This window comes from Natrix helvetica (genome assembly GCF_964273705.1).
Source record: "Natrix helvetica genome assembly, chromosome: 1".
Lineage (NCBI taxonomy): Eukaryota > Metazoa > Chordata > Lepidosauria > Squamata > Natricidae > Natrix > Natrix helvetica.
Window position 1 is genome coordinate 267271335 of NC_138548.1, and position 23711 is coordinate 267295045.

At 34.3% G+C, this 23711-nt stretch overlaps 2 protein-coding genes across 2 annotated transcripts in view; one reads left to right on the top strand and one right to left on the bottom strand.

Moving 5' to 3' along the window:
- The window catches only part of INSYN2B (inhibitory synaptic factor family member 2B), a 104363-nt gene extending 98234 nt beyond the window's left edge, over positions 1-6129 (bottom strand). Inside the window, exon 1 of the mRNA XM_081939654.1 lies at positions 5994-6129. The gene's annotated coding sequence lies outside the window, so the exon portion shown is untranslated. The remainder of the gene's footprint in view (positions 1-5993) is intronic.
- Positions 1-23711, top strand: part of DOCK2 (dedicator of cytokinesis 2) — a 322820-nt gene that overhangs the window by 216091 nt on the left and 83018 nt on the right. The window contains exons 28-29 of the mRNA XM_081939650.1: positions 7742-7840; positions 8316-8410. Coding sequence (XP_081795776.1) covers positions 7742-7840; positions 8316-8410 — 194 coding nt within the window. The remainder of the gene's footprint in view (positions 1-7741; positions 7841-8315; positions 8411-23711) is intronic.

Genomic DNA, 23711 nt, shown 5'->3' on the forward strand with positions numbered 1-23711 from the left:
GAGCTCCTGGTTCCAGGACAAATGCACATGCGCGAGCGGCTCCCTTCCTCGCACTGAGCAACGGCAAGTTTACGGGAAGTTGCTCGTGAAAGGACGGGCTTTTCGGACCGTCGGCTACTGTTTCCCTGCCAGCTTGCTCGTGAAAGGACCCTGGAAACCGAGTCGTGGCCGACACCTTGCTAAGAATTCCCCGCCTTCCTGATGACGTCACCAGCCTCACCAGCCATAAACCTCACTACACGTCACTGGTTTAATCAGAATACTGATATTGGTTATAATGTTGTTCTGAGAGATAGGGAGGCCTCCATGCAGTGAAACAGCAAGTGTAGAGGCTTTTACATGAACAATTTGCACAGTGCTATGCAGTTAAAGGCATTTGGATTTACCAAATGGAGTTTCTGCATGGAGTTTGATATGGTAACTGGATATGTGGAAAATAGATAAAAGGCAGGATTAAAATAATGACATAGAAGTGTGCCCTTCCTCCATGTCTGCAATGTTGACAGGTTCTACTTGCCAAGGAAAGTAGGTAGATGTGGAATGTTGCCAGCATACTACATCATTGAAGAAATAAAAATGGGCATTGAAATAATATCTGAAGGACAGTGAAGAAGATGCACTGAAGCTTCTGTACCAGGAAAGCTTACTGAGTAATGGAGAGACCAAACTGGTCTACATGAAAGACCAAATAAAGAATAGAAAACAGACATGGCAAGACAAATTATTACATGGCCAGTGCATAAAAATAGCAGGCAAAGAAGATAACAATATGATCTGGCAACGGTTATGAAAAAGAACATTGAAGAAAAAGACAAAAGGGCTAATACTGGCTGCCCAAGAAAAGTCTTAAGAACAAGTGTATACAAATCCAGAATTGAGAAGACAGCAACAAACAACAAATGCAAAGAAGCTGAAGAAACAGTGGACTACCTAGTTAGCTGCTGCAAACAATGACATGACATACAAAGAATGGCATGACAAAGTAGCAACAATGGTGCATTGGAAAATCTGCAAGAATACTATTTGCCTGCAAGCAAAAATCAGTAGGACTACGAAATAGACAAAGTAGTAGAAAATGAAGAAGCTAAAATGTTCTGGGACTTTAGAATTCAAACAAATAAGACCTGCCACCTGCTCTAGACCTAGACACTCTTGATAAGACAGACAAAAATGTCTGGATAGTGGATGTGGCAGTATTTGGAGATAGTAGAATAAAAGAGAAAGAACTGGGAAAAATTGAACAAAAATACAAAGACCCTTAAATAGAAATGGAACAATTGTAGCAAAATAAAGCTAAGATACCCCCAATGGTAATAGGCACCTTGGGTGTAACTCCAAAACCTCTGGAGTACCAACTGAAAGCACTGGCATTGACAAAAATCACCATTAATCCATTGCAAAATGCAGATTGTGGATAAAAATGCCAAATTGAGTTTAAATATCTGGTTGAATGTGCAAAGAACCACAACCACAACAATAATGTTACATCACATAATGCATATATTACATCACATTACATTATGATGTCTTAGGTTCTTGGGAAGAACTCAAAGTGTATGAAGGCCTACACCAGCTGAAGAATTGGCAGTTGTGAAGAGATAATAATAACAATAACAATACAAGGCATTACTAGAATAGAAGACAAATAATTGGAGAAGATCACAAAATTCCCAAAGAACTTTGGGAAGCGTTCGGTGCATATCTGTATATAGTCATACTGGCCACATGATCACAAAAATGTCTTTGACAACTTTGGCTCCCTCAGCTCAGAAACTGAAGGAGGTGAGCACTGCGTCCTAGAGTCGGACATCACTGGACAGAGAAGACCTTTACCTTTTCCTTAATCAGGATAAATGTCTTGATCAATTGTAAGTGCTGGAGATTAGAGACATTTTTAGTGGTATTCCTCTTCCTTTAATGAATGGTTCCAAAAGGGGGGAAAAGGGATCCTTGGTAATAGTTTCCATATGGGTATCCCAAGATTCAAGATTCTGACCTGTACTTTTTCAGTGCTGATAAGATGCTCCTGGATCATCCATCAGTTCAAGATCTGATATCATAAAGGTTACCGTGATACTCATCTTTATATCACCAGTAATGCTGCTTTGGAGAGCGCTGCTAATGTCTTGTCCAAGTGCCTAAAGCCTGTAGGATTCTGTAGAGAAACATGACTAAATTGCCTTTTATGAATCAATGCCCCTATAGGCTTCACTGTTGTTTCTAACAGGGAGACACTATTCCCAAGAAAGCAGGTCTGGGGCATGGTGGTCTGCCTGGACTCATGGCTATTGTTGAATTAGCTGGTAGAAGTTGTGAATAGGAAGGCCTTTGACACAACAGCTGACATATCAATTGTGATGACAGTAATCCAGCATGGGTTGAAAAACAGCAATGAAGCTTTCTTTGAAGACCACTTAGATGGTGCAGTTTGTGCCAAATTAAGTGATCCATATATTAGCAGATGTGCATGACTCATATTAGCTTCCAAATGGCTTCCAGGTCCAAGTCAAAGGCCTAATGTTGACCTGTAACGCTCTAGACAGCTAGGTGTCTAGATATGTTTGGGAACTCTTACTCAACTGGAATTCATCTTTCTGACTGGATCATCTAGGAGATGTTTTGTTCCTTAGTTCTATGTGGTGGAGGGGGCTGAGATTCTGCCCTTTCTTTGGTTGTCTGAAATAGCATATGTTGGAGATTGAACCCTTATCATTGTTAATTTCTTTCTGGAAGTCACTGAAAACCAAGTTATTCCAAAAAACACTTTAAAAAATGAGTGCCGTGATCTGGGTCTATTTTTAGTTTTACTTCTTTATTTGCTAATACAACAGTACTATTCAAGTCACTGTACGTACTACTCACTCCTCATATTTCTCCACTGAAACAATCCTGTGAAGTGGCTTGGGCTGAGAGTGTCTGTGGGTGTGCCATACCTAAAGGAGGATTTGAACTCATGGTCTCTTGGTTTGTAATCCAGCACCTTAACTATATTATTTTTTATTTTATATCATTGGTCAAATTTGCATAGTCACACATCTCACAAATATGATTCTGGGCATCAGGCAATAAAACAGCCATTTAAAAACACGTTTAAAATAACAATTCAAAACAATTTTATTATTACCATTGCATTATTTCTTCCATTTGTTTTTAATCCCCTTTTCTTATTTTTTTAATCATTATTTATTGCTAGTACATAGTATTATTACACCTCTTTCTATGGACAATTTAATTTCTATGTTTTTAAATATTTATGTTACTACTGTAAATTATCAATATTCTGGATGAGTTCATTAACATTTGATCTTCATTCACTAATATAACACATTCTTTTCTCCCTTCTACCCTCACAATTGTTATAGAAAGTTGCTTGACAATTTTCATAAGCAATTTCTATATGTGCAGAGACATTCTCTGCACATATAGAAGGGCTGATCTTGCACAATACCCTTAAACAGGTCAACTGAAGAAAGCTGATTTTACACAATCTGCTAAATTAGTTACATTAACTTTAAGTAAGCAATTAGCAGTTATTTTTCTTTGTTTACCATGCTGGATGAAGTTTGATTACTTATGATTCAGTGTATCTTGTAAATCCCAACAAGGGTTAATTCAGCCTATTACTTGGGTGCAGGTATGAAGCTGAAGAAAGATAGCTATTGAATATCTGAGATTGGCTCTATTCTATATTCACAGTTGTCTGAAGTTGGATTTCCATATCGAGAACTACCATTGTAAATCTAGTCCCCTACTGGGAAAGTAGAACACCTTTTGCTCCCTTTCTGCTAATAAGGTAGTGAACATTGTGTGTGTAGTGGGAGGAAGCAGAAGACATCCATTGTATTTTGAGTGCCCAATTGTCTAAGAGTATCAAAGGATAAAGTAGTATCAGATGAATGTTAATAAATGGCTTCACTATTCACATCCTGTTCTCTTTCCCTCTTTTATTAGGGTTTTTTCTTTATTTATGTGGCGGTGGCTGTTATTTGAAGTTACTACGGCAACCTGTCACCATCTGGTGTTATAAAGTATGATGAGATTTTGGTTGCTAGGTGCTGAAGTTTGCCATATCTTTTTGTAAACTGGTATTCTTCTTCTCCCACATATTAGAACCGCATATTAAATTCCAAGGAATTTCAATTTTACTGAACTCTGTATATAATCAAGCCATGCTATTCTTTTATATGGATAACTCCTTACTTCCTATATCTTATATTTTAAAATTCTAAAGGATATATTTTTTAGCTAATGCTTTATAATATAGGAATGTAAGGCTACTTGGCACAATATGACTATTTTTTTAAAAAAAGACTAATCAATCATCCCATCATACTTTCTTTGCTGTCAAAGGGTTTTGAATAGTCACTTAAAGAGTATCTCATTTGTTTTTGACATGATGTTTTGACTTTTGTGTGCTGCTGACAGATATAAATTCAGTAATATCTACTTCGTCATCCCACCTGACTTTCGCTCCCTTCCCAAAAAATCTGGCAGTACCCCATATTTCCAAATAGCCAACTTAGGTAATGATAATTGTTTATCTTTCTGTTTATTATCGCTTCCAATGGTAAGAGGTTATTGTGTATTCCATCATTATATTTATGTATAGTATTGACTGCGTCTATTGATAATAGATTCATATCATCCGAACAGATTCATATCTTCTTTCCTTAGCATTCTATTAAACATTTTCTGCACCAGTCTAATGTTTCATGTGGTTGGACTTATTTTTACACATGTTTGACCTAGTTTCAATCATGCCTAACTGCACTGTGACACAGTCTTTAAGAAGTAAGCCTAGCTGAACTGTTATGTCAAAATTCTGCTTAAACTACTTGAGTTCCTTAACTGCTAAATATTTTGGAACTGGCATCAAAGTTCTCATTCTTACGTTACACATGTACCAAAGTGCATATTGCAGTCTGTGAGTGGCTATTTGGGAAAAGTGTCTTCATCCTAGATTTTAGACATCAAATCAAAACTTAAAAAAAATATTTTAAAAAATAGGGAGTTGCTTTAAGGATTAGCTGGATGGTCACACACACCTTGAATCTACTATTCTTACTCACTTTCATCCATTTCTTAGTGTGCTGGTTGACTACAGTTCTGTACATTTCATGCTTTGACAACACTCCTGGGGAACTCCAAAACAAAGATTCTTTGAAATCAGTCATGTAGCTTGATTGGATGAAAATGAGATGTAGATTACAGAACTAAATACAAGACAGCTAATGGCAATATTAAGGGTCATTTGCTTATAAAATGAAGTTACTGATTGACACTGGTATGATACAATATTTCAGCAAGAAAATGTACCACTAATTTGTATTTTGAGCACCCAGTCATCAGTGACTCAAAACTGGATAGCAGAACCATAATTTTAACTCTACTGCCAGCTGAATTGTTTTAATAAAACAAAGCATGTCATCTGTTAGTTCACACTGTTCCCATTTGCAGTTATTAAATCTGCACACACATGTAAGGACAACAGTGCATTTACAATGCTGCAGTACACAGATAGCCAGATTTTTTAGAATTGGCTTTTCTCACAGAGATTTACATTATAAAAATAGTTTTGATTTTGCTGAACTGTATAGTTCCAAAGATGCTGCTTAAGCCACAAGGGATTAGTGGAAATCATTTTGGGAAGGATAAGCAGGAACATTTTGAAAAGCTTTCAAACACGATCAAACAGCTCAAAAATCAAATAAAAAGAGCAATCTTAAATATATAGGATTCTGCTGTTTATACTTATGAGAGTTCCTTTTTTGTTTAAAGAGGCAATAAAATCAGTGCGTTTGAATAGCAAAGCTGATCTTCAAACAATTACAATTTTTAACTGCTTCGGCGAGCAGTTGACATTCTAACATCTCCATATGATCCAGAAATGCCTGCCCCTTGAAAGTAAAATATAATGTTTGCCCCTTAAAAGTAAAACATAAGCTTTTCTTAAAGAGAAGAGCATTAGTAACAAAAGCTACAAAAATCCTTACCTGAAAGATCTGAGATTTACCTGCTGCAAATGTCTCCTTTTAGACCTCCACAGATAACCAAAGCTTTGAGTTGTGAAAAGGTAACTCCAAAAGCTGAAATAAGTTATCATTTATGTAGTAATTTGCACAGTTTATATGCCAGAACTATACTGGTCTGCTCACGTAGGAATAAATAAAAAAGCAGCACCAACTGAATAGAAGCTACCATATGAAAGTAAAAAAGACCTCTAGTGGCTACAACCTGAAGTTAAAGAAGCTTCATTTCTAGTTTTAAATACTGTAGTAGACAAAATGGTTGGATATATTAAAGTACAATGTTCACTCATGAGCGACCTTGTATTTGTTATTAAATAATTAAAAACAATCAAAAATGTACATTTAAGGAAGGAGGGGTCAGATTTCTCAAGTTAGTTTAACATACAAATTTCCAATTAGAATGAGTAATCATTCTAAATATAAAGCTTGTCTGATGGATAGATATCTCTAACTTTAATTTTCTTGTGCATAGAAGACATGCATATGCTGTTTTGATTTTTTTTAGAATTTTGGAAAAGCTTTTTTTTAATATATATGTATAATTATGTCAGAAAGGAACTTGGCTTAGTATTAAACGCCAGCCAGTTTCAGCCTAGGAAAATTTAATACACTACCATTCATTGGATCTTGATGCTTTAAGGACAGGTATAATTCCATAAATTAGAAAAGTAAGAATACATTTGTCAGTTTGTGAGTTAATTTTTCTTAGAGCTACAGTTCAAAGAACTTCAAACATCTCAAGCAGACAGATGACACTTAAATGAATGTAATTGACAGCTCACCCTGGCTATATTACAAATGCAAGTCATGTTTTGAGGTAGAATTATTAAGGTAGCTGTTAAAAAATGTACTTATGAGAAATGTATGAATCTTTTCAGGGAAGACCCCCCCCCCCTTTTTGTTCTAATTCTGAATCCGCTTTTTGAAAGGGTGACATTTTTATCACCGATACAGCCTGACTAATTTTAAGATGGTTTTTATCTCTTCTCTTTCTCCAATCCTTTTTACACAGCTTTGTTTGCCCAATGAAATCAACATTAGGATTCCACAAATAGAATTCCTCTCCTTTTAATGAAATGTAGATTTAACATTTTTATGGTTATTTGAACATTCTTTAACAACACAAGATTTTTTGAACAATTGTAGAACATTTCTTGAAAATGTGTTGTCTTTTTCATTTTTAAAAAAATAATAATATTACATTCCTCTGTAACAGATTGTGACACTGTATCTGTGTAGCAAAATATTGCCCATTATTATGTCCAAGACTACTTATGGTATTTTGAGAAATGCAAAGTTTTGAAAATTGCAGTTCACACCATATTTGCAGAAATAGTTATTTTTCTTCCATCAGGTATTTGGCATGTGTATTTATTTTATTTTACTTTATTATTATATTTTATTGACCACCCATTTTACCACGGGGTGACTCTGGTTGGTTTACAATATTAAAAAAATAAGATTTTACAAAATCAAACACAACATGAAGTGAATAATACAAAAAGATAAACATTTATTGATGTTGGTATCAAGGACATGATATAAATGTGTTATTTTATCTCATAATATATCTAATCTAGATGTGTGTATATATATGTGTATGTGTGTGTATGTATATATGTGTGTGTATGTATGTATGTATGTATACACACAAACACACACACACACATACACTCGTTTCATCACAGTTAATCTGTTTTTTTTTTTCATAGAGTCATTTTGTGGCCTGCATGACAGCAATCCTGGACCAAATGAATGATCAGCATTATTCTTCATACATTGAAACTTTTCAGACAAGCTCAGAATTAGTGGTAAGTTGCCGTGGGAATCAGTCTCAAACACATTCATCTCAAAATGGGCTGGTTTTTTCCCCTCTTTTTGGTGTGTATAGTAATGAATATTTATATAACAGGATTGCCTCTGAAGTTTCAGTCTTAAAAAGAAAAGTGGGAAATTATGTGGATGAACTAATATTTTGAGTCAATATTGGATTATTTGTTTTTTAAACAAATAATACTTTTCAATTTTAGTATACTTGTTGCTTGGTTATGTCGGTGCAATTTAATGCAAAAATGGGTTGAGGTAGAGTGGTATAAAATGGTAGCACGGATTATATTTCTTTTTTATACTGTTGCTCGATTGCTGCAGTCATTACTAGGCATTTTGTATAATTGTCAGCAATATATACAAGTTACATTGAAGATGGGAACAACATTTCTTTTCTGTATTTGAGGAATGCATGATATTTAAGTATAGAACATAAATATCCATATTTTTTTTCACTAGGACTTTTTGATGGAAACGTTCATAATGTTTAAAGATCTGATCGGAAAAAATGTTTACCCCTTGGATTGGATAGCAATGAGCATGGTGCAGAACAGGTAATACAAACCTGTTAAACATTGGCAGCCAAGAAATGTTGAAAACCCACCAAGGTTAAATAAATGTCAATTGGGAATGATAAATGAGTGTGTGCGTTACCTGGCAGGTAAAGCTGTACATTGTTGGCTCTTAAGTTGTATGTGCCTGCTATTAAAAATCACAAACTTGTTCATATTAGATATACTATATTTACCATCTCCTATTAAAGTTCTTTAAACTATCCTGCAATCTTAGGAATTTGGAATTAAAAAAAACAGTTTTATTAATTAGAGATGTGAAGATCAGGTTAGCTCTTCCCCATTAAACAGTTAACAGAAGATGACCTCTGGGATTTTTTTTCCACCATACCTTTTTAATTATGTAAATCATTAGGAAAATGGTCAGTAGAAACTGGACCATTTAAGAATTTGAATTAGATATATATTATGTATCATGTATTACTACATGATCCTTTACAATATCTTGGTAGTCATATGAGCATAGGGTTCTTTTCTATGGAAGAGGTTTCTCTTTGTGCAACCAAATGAGGTCTCTGGTATTCGGGAGCCCCAGAATGAAGCATAGTTCATAAACCAAATTGTGACAAAATTGTTGATCTTTGGTCCTACAATGTGCAGCAAAAAATGTGAAAATTAAGATCAGAAGTAGAATGTGAGGTCTGAGGTTCTGGAAGACTCTTATTAAGCATTAACATAGTGCTCCCCACCCCCAAACTTTATAGCTATGAAAAAATGGACCCACATAATCCAAGGATCTCTTTTAATTTGTCAACTTCTTGGTCACATTTTGGCCTCTGACACAACCAATGTCACAAACAATGGATTTTGTTTGTGATTAACTTTTACATATTTGTGATCAAAATTCTGACCCAATAGAATGTGCAGTAGAATTCCTTTCTCTCTCTGCCTATTAGTAATGTTTTAAAATCTGTTTCTGCCTCCTTTTTTATTACTATATTATAGCTTATTTATTCAGCCATGGTGCATTTCGGGTACATTTAATGTATATCTCAAATCATGTTTCATATCAGAATTGCTGCATTGCTTGAATCTACTGATATCCTTGCCAAGTTCCTGTTTGATGTATTCTGAATGGAATAGGAAAATGCATACTAAGATGAAGCTGTTTTCCATATTCCCCCTTGCATTTGGGATCAAACATAATTGCAAATAAAGAGAGCTAGTTTTGAAACAGTAAATGAAGGTTCAAGGGCTAGGACACAAGAGATTTGCATCAGCTTTAAAAGTCTGGAACTGAAGAAAGATTGCAGGTTGGCAAAATGTCTGGATCAAATTATCAAAGGGTAATAGATTTTTGTTCTTTTTCATGAGAAAGGCAAACTGTGTATGTGAGATCTGACAGTAAAAATTTTGGGCTGGTTTATGAGTTTTTTACCATGAGCCATTTGAATGTACTTGCTTCATTCCATACAATTTACAGCATAGGTGCTGTAATATGTGACCATTCATTTAACAACAGATCAAAGTTACAGTGGCATTGAAAAGCATGACTTAAACCACATATACACATACGTATAGCTATCACACTATTCTTGCTGTGTTGTGATCGCAGTTTTGGTGCTTAGCAATCCGTTCACATTTGCAGCTGGCTGCAGCATTCTGAAGTCAGATGATCATGATTTGGGACCTTTTTTGCCAATTTCTGGCCAAAACCATAACAAAAACCCATTGGGAAAGCTGGATCCACCTAACAATCTGACTTGACTTATGTTTGCAATGATTTACAATGAAAATTCCAGTCCTAATGGGGATTGCAAGTTGAGTTGAATCAAAAGTAACACCTCCAATCTATAAGGTACCAACAGATGTTAGAAGCTCTGATGTGTTTTTTTTTAGTACTGCCTGTTTAATTCAGTTTGTGGCAAGTTGCTATAAGAAAAGGTTGCATACTCACCAGTGTGCTTTAAACAAAGTGACATGACTGAATTTTTGAGTACAAATACTCATTGGCTTCTGTCCATTCATTCAGTGACTTTTCAATGCTATGGTGGCATTGACAAAATGGACATAGAACCAGTCCTCAAAGTAGCATAGAACCACTCACATGATCATGCAGTCCTGTGGTCACATGATCATAAACTGGGCTTTTGGGTGCTAGCTCACAATTACATGTGACAAGGCAATGATGGCTGCAAATGAGTTTTCAACCTTTCCTGCTTGCTTTCCACAAGACAAATTCAGAGGGGAAGTTGGTTCCAATTGGTATCATAAGCCAAGGACTACCTGTACTGAAGGAATCTCTCCAATGAATGTGAGATCCAGGCTGCCGAAATACTTTCTGGACTTGTACTGCATACAGCTGACTTCTGTGAGCAGACAGGGGTAATCATCATTTCTGCAGCTGCAGCTTGCAATGAGCTAGGAGTCATGAGTTCCATCATCTCTGAGCTGTAAAAGCAGTCTTAATGTACACACACAAGCTTAAGCAAACTCTTTGAATCTCTTACACTTTATTATTTTAACTTCTTCTTTAAGATGGATAAACTGTTAATGTGTTCCAAATAAAGTTGACTTGACAATGGTAATTTTGTCAATGTTGATGGTGTACAAGTGGTGCTCCAGTTGTTTTGGCATTGCACTCAAGGTGCCTATAACTACAGATCCATTTTTTTTTGCTTTCTTTTGCCAGTCATTCTATTTCTATTTACTTTTGTGATTTTCTCCAGTTCTTTCTCTTCTGCTCTGTTGTTTCTAGGTACTGTGAAGTCCATGATCCAGACTTTTTTGGTTTTTCTTATGGACAGTTGTTAAGTCTGAGGTGTTATATGGTAGATTCTTGTCTGTTTGAATTCCAAAGTCCCAGAGCATTTTAGCTGCTTCATTTTGTGTGACATTATTTATTTTGTGGTTCCAATTATTATTGTTGCTCTTGTTGTTGTTGTTGTTAAATGTTTAATTGTTAAGAGAGGGATAAGGGAGATTTAGACTAAATAGAAAGGGAGATTATATACTTGTCTTGTTAAGTATTTTTGTTAATTTTTACTGGACATTTTTTGATTAATAAACTGAAGATTTAGAGATGGGTTTATTGAAAATGGGATAAGATATGGAATGAAGATTTTTGTGGTTGTAATCTAAGAGAGCAATAGATTGTTAATTTTGAATATGCTTGAGGATAAAAGGGGGATATATTTTCTTCCCATCTTGTCAGGAGACATTTTTTAGTTTAGTTTTATATATGTTTAATATAATTCATAATAAAATTATCAAAAAGAGAAAGGCTGAAGAACTGATAGAAAGCAATTTGTTGGTCAAAGACAAATTGATATTTCAATGAGGAATGTTGAACATCCTTATTGATGTTCTTCAACATTTGAAGGTTTGTACAAGATAAGTTCCTCACATGCTGACAGCAGAGATGAAAGCTTCAAGAACTATAATTTGCCAGCAATTGTTGTCATGCTATGAAAATAGATATTTCTTCACAGAATTGTGACAGCCAGTGAAACATGGCCCAGGAACTAAACGTCACTCCATGGCATATCATCACAAAAATTTACCTGAAAAGAAACAGAGATTCAAAACTCATGGTTACAGATTTTTGGAATGCAGGTGGTGTTATTTGCATGAATTTCCAAGCACTGTTATTAACTCAGAATATTTCACTGCAACAAAACTTTGAAACAATGATAAGGCAGAATTTGAAAACACAAAGGACATTTTGCTGCAAATTGATTACACTGGGTCTCATACTTCCTGACCCACCCAATACTATAGGCAATTATGATGTTGGATTTCACCTTCTTACACCATACAAACCGGTTTTGGTGCTATAAAACTTTTACTTTTTTCACAAACTTGAAGGAATACTGTAGAAAGCAGCTGTCTGATTGAAATGATGAGGTAGCAGGATCTCAGAACTTCTTTGAAGATGAAGGACAATTAGTGGAACACTCAAAAGGAAATTGCTGTCAAGCTTGGCATTCACAGGAATATGTGGGTCACGTTATTGATGTTTTTCAATATCATAGGACTTTGTACAACAAAAAGACCTCACAAAGTGGAACAGCTCCAAAATGTGAGTTCTTTTACATCTGACAGCTTTAGGAACCTTATCCACTTTTGGCTGAAGTGTGATAATTATGTGAAAAAGTAAATATAGGTAACAAAAGATATAATTTAAACAATTATTTTCCTATTTCATTTATTAAAATATTTTTATTTAAACCAAAGTTATGAAGGTGGAGCATTACTTTTCATTTAGCCTCATACTTTATTATATTTCTTGACTGCTGCAATACTTTAATTATGTCCACACTCATTTCTCTGTCAGTGGTCAAGCCATTTTGCTTAGATTGAATTTTAGACCTTAGTACTCATTTCATTTTGACTTTACTTTCAGATAATTTATTCTTGAAATCAGGGTGATTTTTTTTCTTTGAATTCATCATATTGTATTACCTGAGTTTTAAAAGATTCTGGTTTACTTTGGAAGAAATTGGTTGGGAAAAACTGATTTGTTATTTCACTGTATTTAGTGATTTCTCTGATTTGAAAAGTACCCATTTTGATGTGGGGCACGTTTATGCTCCTCCATGCTCATTGCATAATGATTCACAGAAAATCATTATGGCAAAATTTTGATCAAATCTTCAGATGCTAAACTGTTCCAGGAAGTACTTGGCACAAAGAACAATAATAATTGTATTTAACCATTCCTTATATAACTAATTGCAGTTATTTTTGCCACGGAACATAACATTCTCATTGTATTCAAGATGCATCCTCATCAGTCAGCAATATAATTCTTACAGAACTTTTACAGAAAAATCATTCAAAGATGTAATTCTACAACATCCATTGAATGAAGAAAGCTATATAAACTGGAGGTTTTCTTGCCCAGAAAGAGACAGGACTGGAAAAGAAGAAATAGCAAGTACAAAAGTGGTTACAAAAAGGGGGAAAAAAGTGAAAGCTTTGGTTTCAGGACTCCTAGCACATACCTGGGTCTTAGAGAGAAACATGAGTATACCTTCTGACCTAGAATGACTTTATATGTATGAACCTGTGCATCACAGGATACTGAAAGGGATAGCTGATGATCTGAATGTATATATATTGAATTAAAACATATGCTAAATATGCTAAAGAATGAAGTACCAGATAATTGGATTATGTCAATGTTTCCTCATTTTCAAAAAAAAGAGGACTTGGTGACTACTGGTGAGGTATTCTTTGTATGAGTGTCTGGGGAGATTTCTAGATTATATCATAAAATATCATTCTGAGTGATCATATTTTCCTCTTTAATCATGCAATTTTCATAATAGATCATGGCAATGCTATGGACATTACGTTAGGTATATCCTGATACCAGCAAAGCATTATTTCACTGTACATAACATGGCTGGCTTTAAAGGAGTACTCAAGTAATTCCTGTAACTGGTCCAATATCAAACTGAGCAAATTGTCATCTGAAATGCTATAGAGTTTTATCACATATTGAGCACTTTTATTAAGGACTTGGTGAAGTGGTTACAAGAATGCTAATAAAAAGGCAAAATATTCCAAAAGTACTTATATTTAGTTATTTACATTTTTTAAAAAAAATACCCCACTACCGATAATTTACACCATTAAAAGGCAGTGCAATCACATTATATTATAGAAGACAGAATTAAAATTGGAAATAATTTTAGGATAAATTTAAAAAGTGGGCAGAAAATAACAGAATTAAATAGAGACAAATATGGAGTTCTTTCCTTGAGGGATATTTGATCTAGTAGTACCACCTAATATTGTTGATGACAATCTGAATATGAATCAGTGCACTGACACTGCTGCTAAAAATGGTGTTAATGTAATTTCAGCTTACATTAATAGAACTATATTTTTCAAATGAAGCTTAAGTTACAGGAAGCCATATTTTGGTTAATGTTATGGAGAAGATTCCTAACAGAACAATTTTATATGAATATAATCAGCAAAGACTATGGTGACCTCACATAATGTGTTCAAGTCAAGATATTGGGTAGCTAAGTGTCATGGATATTTCCATTCTAGTTCCTACGTTGAACAAAAAGAAGGCCTGAACATCAATGAATCCCTTACAACTCTGTGATTCATTTATGAACCAACACTCAACTCTTCTCTCCAAATGTGCAATGATATGTGTTGAGCAACTGACAGTTTGATCCTATGCTGTTCACTTGGATTCTATGCGCAAAATACATAAGATTTGATAACCAGATAGTGATGTTGCAATGACCATTCTTAAAATTATTAACTCATGATGGGAATAGGTTACGTAGTTTCAAAAATGAGTATATTAATCTAGTAAAGAATATGGAAAAAGAACTGAGATTATGCTGATGTATTGCCCTGTTTCTTCAAGCAACAATCTTCCTGAATTCTTAGTTTCCTAGAAGTTAAATATTCAGGAAACTTCAACATTTATCTGAAATTTTCCCATTGGCAGCCATTCAAAAGATCATTCTTTTATGTCAATCATTTATTCATTTCAATATGTATTGCACGCATGTTAATGTCTAGTCTTGACCTGACTTGAACAGATGACCCATGGAGTTGATATTATTGGCCTGGATTATCATTTCCTAGCAGAAAAACTGCTTAGCTTTTGAAGATTTTAGCAAAATGATATGTTCATTAATTTGCAACACCTTTTCTTTGATTGTTGTTTTGTACTACAATTGGATAAGCATCGTGTAGTCCAATAAATGTTTTCAAACTTTAAAGTGACTGACAGATCTTAATGAGATTTGTTATTGTTGTTTTGCTATTCCCCCTGTGATTTACACAAAGTTGATGATAAAATTGCTCAGATGTAGTCTGACAAAGACTGTTCATTGAGAACCACTTTGGGATAGTGGTTAAGGCAAAGAAATAACAAAGAAATAAATCACTTCAGGAAATATACGGAGATGATAGATAGATAGATAGATAGATAGATAGATAGATAGATAGATAGATAGATGATGATAGATAGATAGATAGATAGATAGATAGATAGATAGATAGATAGATAGATAGATTTCAATATCTCTAAATACCAACCATATTTGACATCTCTGTTCTAGAACAAGAGTTCAGTTCAATTCTATTCTATTCTGTTCAAGACTTTCTTGGATGATACCCATTATTTACAAACTTTCCAGAGCTGTTTCAGACCTTTTTTTGGTCCAGAAATAAGCAACAGGTGGCTGCTAGAGACAGCTTGAACAAAAACTTCTGCCAATTCCACTTTTCTTGCTAATGACCTTCTGTTTAGATTTTTACAATGCACTTTGTTTAAGGATTTTTGATTGCTTAAGTGTGTTTGGAATCTGCAGTTAATACAACACATGACAACTTTATTGCTTCATAGTATCAACTGATACTCTACTATCAACATTTAGACATTATATCTAAAACCCTACATAATTTGAAGCTCTGTAGAGTCATTTCCTTTCCAAGATCTTTTTGGCAGGTTGAGGGACAGGACTTTCTCGGTGATGTTTGGTCACAACTATAATTTTGATGTTTTTGCCCACAAAAAAAAAAAAAAGTTATAGAATAATCTGAACTTTTTAAAGGTCTGGAAATCTGATTTAGATAAATGACCTTACCTTAATTAGAATGTTTTATGACATTTATTGAAATTAAGTAATTATTATCTGACCTTATTTAGTTGATGTCTTTTATTACTTTTAAAGTTCTGCATTTGTTAGAAATAATGTAAGAGTAACCAGTAGCTTTGTTTTAAATGACTGTGTATTAGTTATTTAAACAGATATATGGAGATTCTCAGTCATCCAGGTCAAGGAGTTCCCAAGGGTGCTCTTTCAAGAGGCAACTGGACTTTCTGTTTTCAGAAATTCCAATTGGCTCTTGAAAAAGCACCTTTGGAATTATTAAAACAGCTTAGTGATGTAATATTATTTGTATAATCTTGAATGAGCTTGACTATTCTATTGTATTCCAAACAATGACAATTTGTTTTGAATAAAATGAAATTAGTATAATCTTAAAATGAGATTAATACAGGAAAACCTCCTCTAAAGAGAATATTTATTATGGTTGGTTGCAATAATTGGAGCTGCAACATAGAAGTTGGAAAATTACCCCTTATGGTTTGGATTTGCCCTCTTATTGCTACCTTTTGAATTGAAACCAATATGATTGTTAATATATCCTTAGATTAATTGATTAATTGACCTGTGTACATTTTATACATTTCTATGGCGGTATACCTATCCAGAATGTCAGCAATTCTGTAACTTTTATTCACAAATCAATTCTCTTTTAATTTTGTTTGAGAACTCCATTACACTCCAACTATTAGCCACTTGATTTAGAGGAAAAGTATAATAGAGAGATTTCTGGGAAGACATTTCTCTTACATGCTGATGCATTATGACAATTTGTACAGAATCTTAATCAAATGAATGTCTGTGTGATACCTTATCACTTCACAAATCTCACTTCTGAATTACTCTGCACATCATCTCAAATATGTCAGCATCTACATTATTCATAGGTACAATATTTCTAATTCTACAGAACAATGACAATACATTGACCTGAGCTTGCTTTTTGCTCCTTTGGGAACATCTTATGTTACAAACATACATACATACATACATACATACATACATACATACACACACACACACACACACACACACACACACACCCCAAAACCCAGCCTGAAGATGGCAAGTGAGACCTTGCCGAAATGTTGCCAAGACAATCTCAATCTTACATGGGAAAAGACCCAAATACAACAAGACCAGCACACCTACACCCGTGAAAATCTACGAAAACAAATATATATTTCACATACATACATACATGCCTAAATATATATGTTCATAAATATATGAATACCCTTCTTATTGTCTTAGTAGTATCTTAATGTAGTAAATCTCAGAGGTTTTGGCTTATAGCAATAGCACGTAGACTTATATACTGCTTTACAGTGCCCTACAGCCCACTCTAAGCAGTTTACAGAGTCAGCATCTTGCCCCCAACAATCTGGGTCCTCATTTTACCGACCTTGAAAAGATGGAAGGCTGAGTCAACCTTGAACCTGGGGAGATTCGAACTGCCAAATTGCAGGCAGCTGGCAGTCAGCAGAAGCAGCCTGCAGTACTGCATCTAACCACTACGCCACTAAGGCTTATGTTACATTATCACACCATGTCCTTTCTTATTCCAGCGAAGATTGTTCAGCATTGGTGCTAATTCCTGGCGCTACTACAGCAGATAATTTTTTCTAGCCTTTGTCTTTTATATTATTATTTAATTTATTATTTAAACACTTTTGCTCTTCTTAAGTACCTAAACACCTACGAAAGAGGCTCAGTTTGATCTGCAACATTTCCAAAATGTGACACTCTCTATATCAAACTTAATTTTGTTTTGACTTTGTTAAATAAGAGTTTCCAGTTTTATTGTCTCAAAAAATGAGGAACAATAATAGTCTCGCTGCACAAGAAACCTGAACTTTGATTGCACAAAGTTATTAAAATTAACAAAAGCTAATCTAATTAACAGTGCCTCAACCTCCATATCAATTCCACAATAAATTAATCTAAGATCAATAAGAATGATTCTCAGTAAAGACTGTAACCTTAGGATCCCTTATAAAAATAAAAACCTGATTGAATATCTGAGAAAATATGCATAACTTATCTTCTGGATATCTACCATACTCCATTTTTAACTTGTGAACTATATACATTGGGGCTTCAGGATCATAACAGTCTTTCTTCTAATCTGAAAGAAAAAAAAAGATTTAAACTGAATTGAAACTTTTTTTTAGTATTTTTGTTATTTTAATACAGCTACTACTTTTCTTTTATCACCTTACAATTGGAAAGCAGTTTTTTCCCCAACTAATGCATCAGCAAAGCTACTTGATTTCAGTACTAAATATTTCAGTGCTGTATATTTTTTGTAAAGAAAAGCAGTGCAATATGCCCCCTAAAGCAGCAGACATTTTCTAGGAAAGCACATTCTAAAAACTCTACATTTTCTAAAGGAATGTTTTCTTGCTCCTATAATTGGAATTCTTTTGTATATAAATTGTACCAATTTTACAAATTGCTGCTAGCTTTCGGTGCAATTTGTACAGTGTGTTTCACAAAAACATAATGGGGTTATCATATGACCTCTGGGCTTGTTTTAATATTTATGTGTATTTACCTTAGAAAGACATTGGATAATGAAAAGCAAATTATTGTAATTTCCTTGTGTTGTTTATACATCTCGAAGCAAAGGATAATTTCAGCATATATTGATCTTCTTTAGATATAAAAATAAACTGTAATTTACATTTAAAAACACGAGTCTGACAGTTCTTCTAAAGCCACATACACAATTCAACAGTAATAAGCAAGTATAATAATTGGATTGCAGTGCATTTTCTGTTCAGAATTCTAGCCTTCTCATATTTTCTTACTGTCTTTCACAACATTTAGTCAGCTAATAATACAGCAGGTATTTCGTATTTTCTAAAAATATGCTGATCTAATATATTATGTACTCCTGCATCTTCTCCCAAATTTGTGAATACTTCCTTCTCATGTTTGATATTACTGTTTCAGCCATTCAAGCAATAACACTAATGTCGAGAATATTAAAATAAAATAAAAGAGATACAGAATTAAAAGTGAATGCAATTCACTTTTAAACCTGAATACAATTAATAACTAGGAGAGTAGTCTCTTCCATGTAACCCTAAAAGGGGGAGAAAGTACACTAAAGAAGAAAGGTCCTTGCCAATATTTTGTATGCTGTGTTGTTTTTCTATTTTCAGACAGTGCTTAAATCATTTTAAAATATGATCCTCCCATCTCTTGTCTGTGAAGCAATTTATTTTTCTGACTTAGTTTGTTGTTTCTGTAGAATACAAAGTAGATCAAGTTTCATCATCTCTGATTAACATTAATTCTGGTGCTATTGTACAGACACCGTTACAAAATAATTATATGAAATCTAGCCCATCCCATAGGCCGATAGCTGAATTACTCAGCTGCTTCCTTCCCATTTAATTTGTATTTACACCATCTATGGAGAAGGTAGCACTGAAGGACTGTCCATTCTGATCTCTTTGGCACCTTGAATATGGCAGTTCATCCAACATCCGTGTCATTGGAACTCCTGTTCTCTTTTTATCTTAAGGTACAGTGGCGGTATCTCTGATAAATACATATATCATCTCAGATATTAGGAACTTGAGAAGAACAGTTCATGTCTTAAGGTTGCTTGTGTCTAGGGAGCTGGGATATTCAGTCTTGAATAGCAGTTGCAACAAAAATGTTCTTCCTCATTCTTGTTTACTGTGTTCATGACAGTTTAAGAAGAATTATATTCTCTTAGCTATGGATGCTAAGCAGTATATCCTGTGATCTGTAGAATATTATTGCTGCAAGATTTGTAAACTAAACAAATATTTATTAGTCCCACTTCTCAAAGCTCATGCAACATTCCCAGTAAATATTTGCAGAAAAGCTGTCATAAACAGCTTTTTTTGGCTGTTTTCATGTCATGATCAATAGACACCAGGTGTAGCAATGTTAGACAAAGAACTTATGTCCTGATAGAAAATATATTTATGCCACAAACGTTAGCATTTTCCATACCTTTGGTGACATTAGAGTAACTAAACTGATAAAGGTTGCCAGCATGGCTACAGGTTTGGGATGATTATTTTTAGGCTCAGGAAGAAAAGCAACACAAATAAAAGCAGTCTTTGTATTGTTTTCTGGTACATTGAAACTCAAGAGTGAAATACTGGCCAGGAATTCTCTCTCTCTCTCTCTCTCTCTCTCTCTCTCACACACACACACACACACACTCTCACACACACACACACCACCACCACCACCACCACCACCACCAAAGGAACAAAGAAGAATTATGTGTGGATCAGTGAAGTTAGGACAGAAATGCTCTTAGAAAAAGCCATCCCTTCCCTAATTAAATATTTGCACATCTTTAACTCTCAGCCACTGGCTTTGGTCATGCCACTTGAAAAGAAGGGATGCTCTGAATGGACCTTCTATCTAGAAGAACATTCAATGTAAAGATCCTTAGATGCAGTTATAAATTACCACCATGACAATATTCATTCTGTATTTGGGGACCAGGAGTATTTTTCAATGATCCTAACCATCAATAGATGTTGTTTCTGTCTTTTCCAGTCAAAAGAGATATTGGTGGTAATAAAGCATATTGTTTCCATGGCAGAAACTCTTTGTCAGAATTGAGCCCTGGTGGCACAATAGTTATAATGCAGTATTGCAGGCAAATGTTGCCCACTGTCTGGAGTTTAATGGGGATCAAGGTTGATTCAGCCTTTGGAGCTTGGTAAAATAAGGACCCAGATAGTTGGGGGCAATATGCTGACATTGTAAATGAACCAGAAAGTAAGCACTATGGGGCAGTATATAAGTGTAATAGGTGTACACTATTACTATTTTCTTAACTTCATACTCTATGATTTTGATTCTCCTTAGCTTTTAATGGTTTTCAAACAGCTCTTAATCTTTTTTTTTTGTTGGTGCATTTTAAAAAGTGGTTGTTGCAAGATATTTATTGCATATCCTATTTTATAGGACCAAAAAAAGTGATGTGTAATTTTTAAAAATCTATTATTCAATATATTTTATCTACTATCTTTTATTTATCAATGAGTTACCATTTACTCTCATCCTTAGGGAATGGAGAATATTAGTAATTTATATAACTTTATTTAATACAAAGTCTATCCTACATGCTATTTATGAAATATAGAGCAAATTATTTGTAAATTATTATACTTGTAATGAAGAAAAATGAAGTGAAAGTTGATAGAAGTGCATTTTATGATGAAATAACAATTTTTTAGCTTTATTGTGGGAATAATGTTTTGACTAACATAAAAGTAATTCTTCAAAAAAAGTTTGTGGTTTTTTTTTTGAAAAAAGATATAACCATAAGTGTTACTGGCAATATATAAATATAAAACAAACATAACAAACTGAATATCTTGAAGATGATATATACCATAAATCTGCATTGGATTTATTTCAAAATCAAAGTGTATTTATGATCAATTTTTTGAACTGAAAAAGGAGTGCTGTAGTTTCAAAATGATACTTAAAGATTTAAAAAATGATGTTTCACTCCAAGATGAAAACAAACCCAGATACTGTATATTATTTCTCTATAGATTTGCATCTGTTCACTTAAAATAAGCTTTAATTCATTTATTTGTCCTAAACAGATCCCCAAAAAATTATTTCAAATTTATAAACCATTAGATTCTGTTTGTATAGTAAACAAATTCTGAGTGTAGTATGCTTAGTGTGCCAGTTTGCATGGCCAATAATTATTCTAGCTGTTTTTTTTTTTGCCAGTTTTGTATGCTGAAGTATTCCTTATTTTTTTGGATCAAACAGTTTCTCACCTAGTACATACTATTTATACAATTTGTCTAGGCAGGTGCTTCTGTTAAGCTATCTGGTTTCACAACATGAGTTTGTCAATAGTTATTACCAAGAAGAAGTAAAGCATGGCAGATGGTCTCAATTGGAGATTATCCATGCCAGAAAGTAACTTGAAAAAACTCCGAGTTTCCATGACAGTGAATTTTTCCATCATAATGGAATGGAATGAACTCATATGCTGGCCAAAGTGACTTTTGCCAGGAAAATATGCAACATTGGGAAGCAAAAGTGGTGAAAAACTTGATTGCCACCAATTCTATACTTAAGACAAGGCCTAAAAGAATAAGAGGGTGAATTCATGAAAAATGAAACATTCAGTTCCATAGAGGGAATTGATTTGGGTAGCTTTCTGAGTGGTATTGTGGCTTGTGAAAAACAGGAGGGCATAAGTAATTGGTCAATTAGAAATAAATTTCAGTGATATTTATTTGATACTGTGAGAAGATTCTTCATTTATCATAAACAATTTGATACTCTACCATACTTCAGGAAACAAGTCTGAAATTGTATGTTTGCTCCTGTTCTTTATGTTTTTATGGTATTTAATTCTTATTATGTTCTTTGTAATCCACCTAGAACCATTGGTTGAGCTACAGAGATTGGTTGATATATACAACAATTGAATCTACCAGTGCCCTGTTGAGCATGAGATAGTTACCCATGATTGAATGTAATGGATCCCCAAATTAATAAACCCTGTAAAACACTCCTTTCTAAGTCAAAAGTTGCAGTACTCAAAATAGGTTCTTGCCTACAAACTCTACCTGTCCACATTAGAAAGGTTTTTTTACAGAGATTATCAACCTAGAATTCTGTTTTGTTTTTTAATTAAATATTGTTCTCATTTTATTCCTGAAGGTCTGCATTTTCAAAGAATGCAATCTCAGGAAGAAAACAGTTAAACCTATTATGCATCTGACTTTGAGGGAAAATCTGCTGATTCACTCTAAAACTCTTGTATTATTCCAGCAGTTTCTTTAAGGTAACAAGCTTATTGCCTTCTTTTGCACAATGCACTCTCCTGTGGCCAGTCTCTCTTTTGCTGCCTCTGTGTCTCAAGGTGAAAAATTAAAGTCAGCACTGCAAGTTCAGCATCGCCTTTATCTCATCCGCTATGTTCTCCATAGCAGAGCCAGTTGTAAAGGCTGGATCCTCTCGCATTTACCAAATCTGAACAAAGCCTGGGGAAGATGAAAGGAAAAAAGTGTTTGTACCAGCTTGTAATCCTTTATGCTCTTATCACAGTTGATTCTTTGCCCAAAGGGGAAAAAAAAGATATCCGCTCTCATATTTTGGAGGAAGGAGTAAAATGCAATGAAGAATGACAAATACTGCAATTCAGAGAAAGGGTTTGTCATATGATACACATAATTGGTTCCATTCTCCATCTCAAAAGGAATGTGTAGCGCTCTAGTTGGAAGTATTATTTGTGGTTCTGCATGATAGATAGCAGTGGCAGAATTTGAAATATCAGGGATGTAATTGTCAGGTTTCCAAGTAACATCCCAATGAAAGAAGACCCCGAGACTTGAAGTTCCTCAAAGTTCCATTTTATTAGAGATGTCATATTTGCATATCTGGGAAAATCCGAATCTGACAGTTCTGGGTTTTCCCCACCCAAAACAAAATCAAAGATCCATTCCCTGCACCTACAAGTCTATCACATGGTCCAATCAATTTGCCATCCCAACTGGAGACAACCTCCAGTCACTCCCATCCAGATGAAGGCTGAATGTCCTTGACTCCCAGAGAAAGGAATGTTCTTATGGCTAATTCTCCACCAACTCCTTGTAATCACCACCCTAATTTTGAGTGCCCAAAGGACATTTTAGTGGGTTATTTTTATT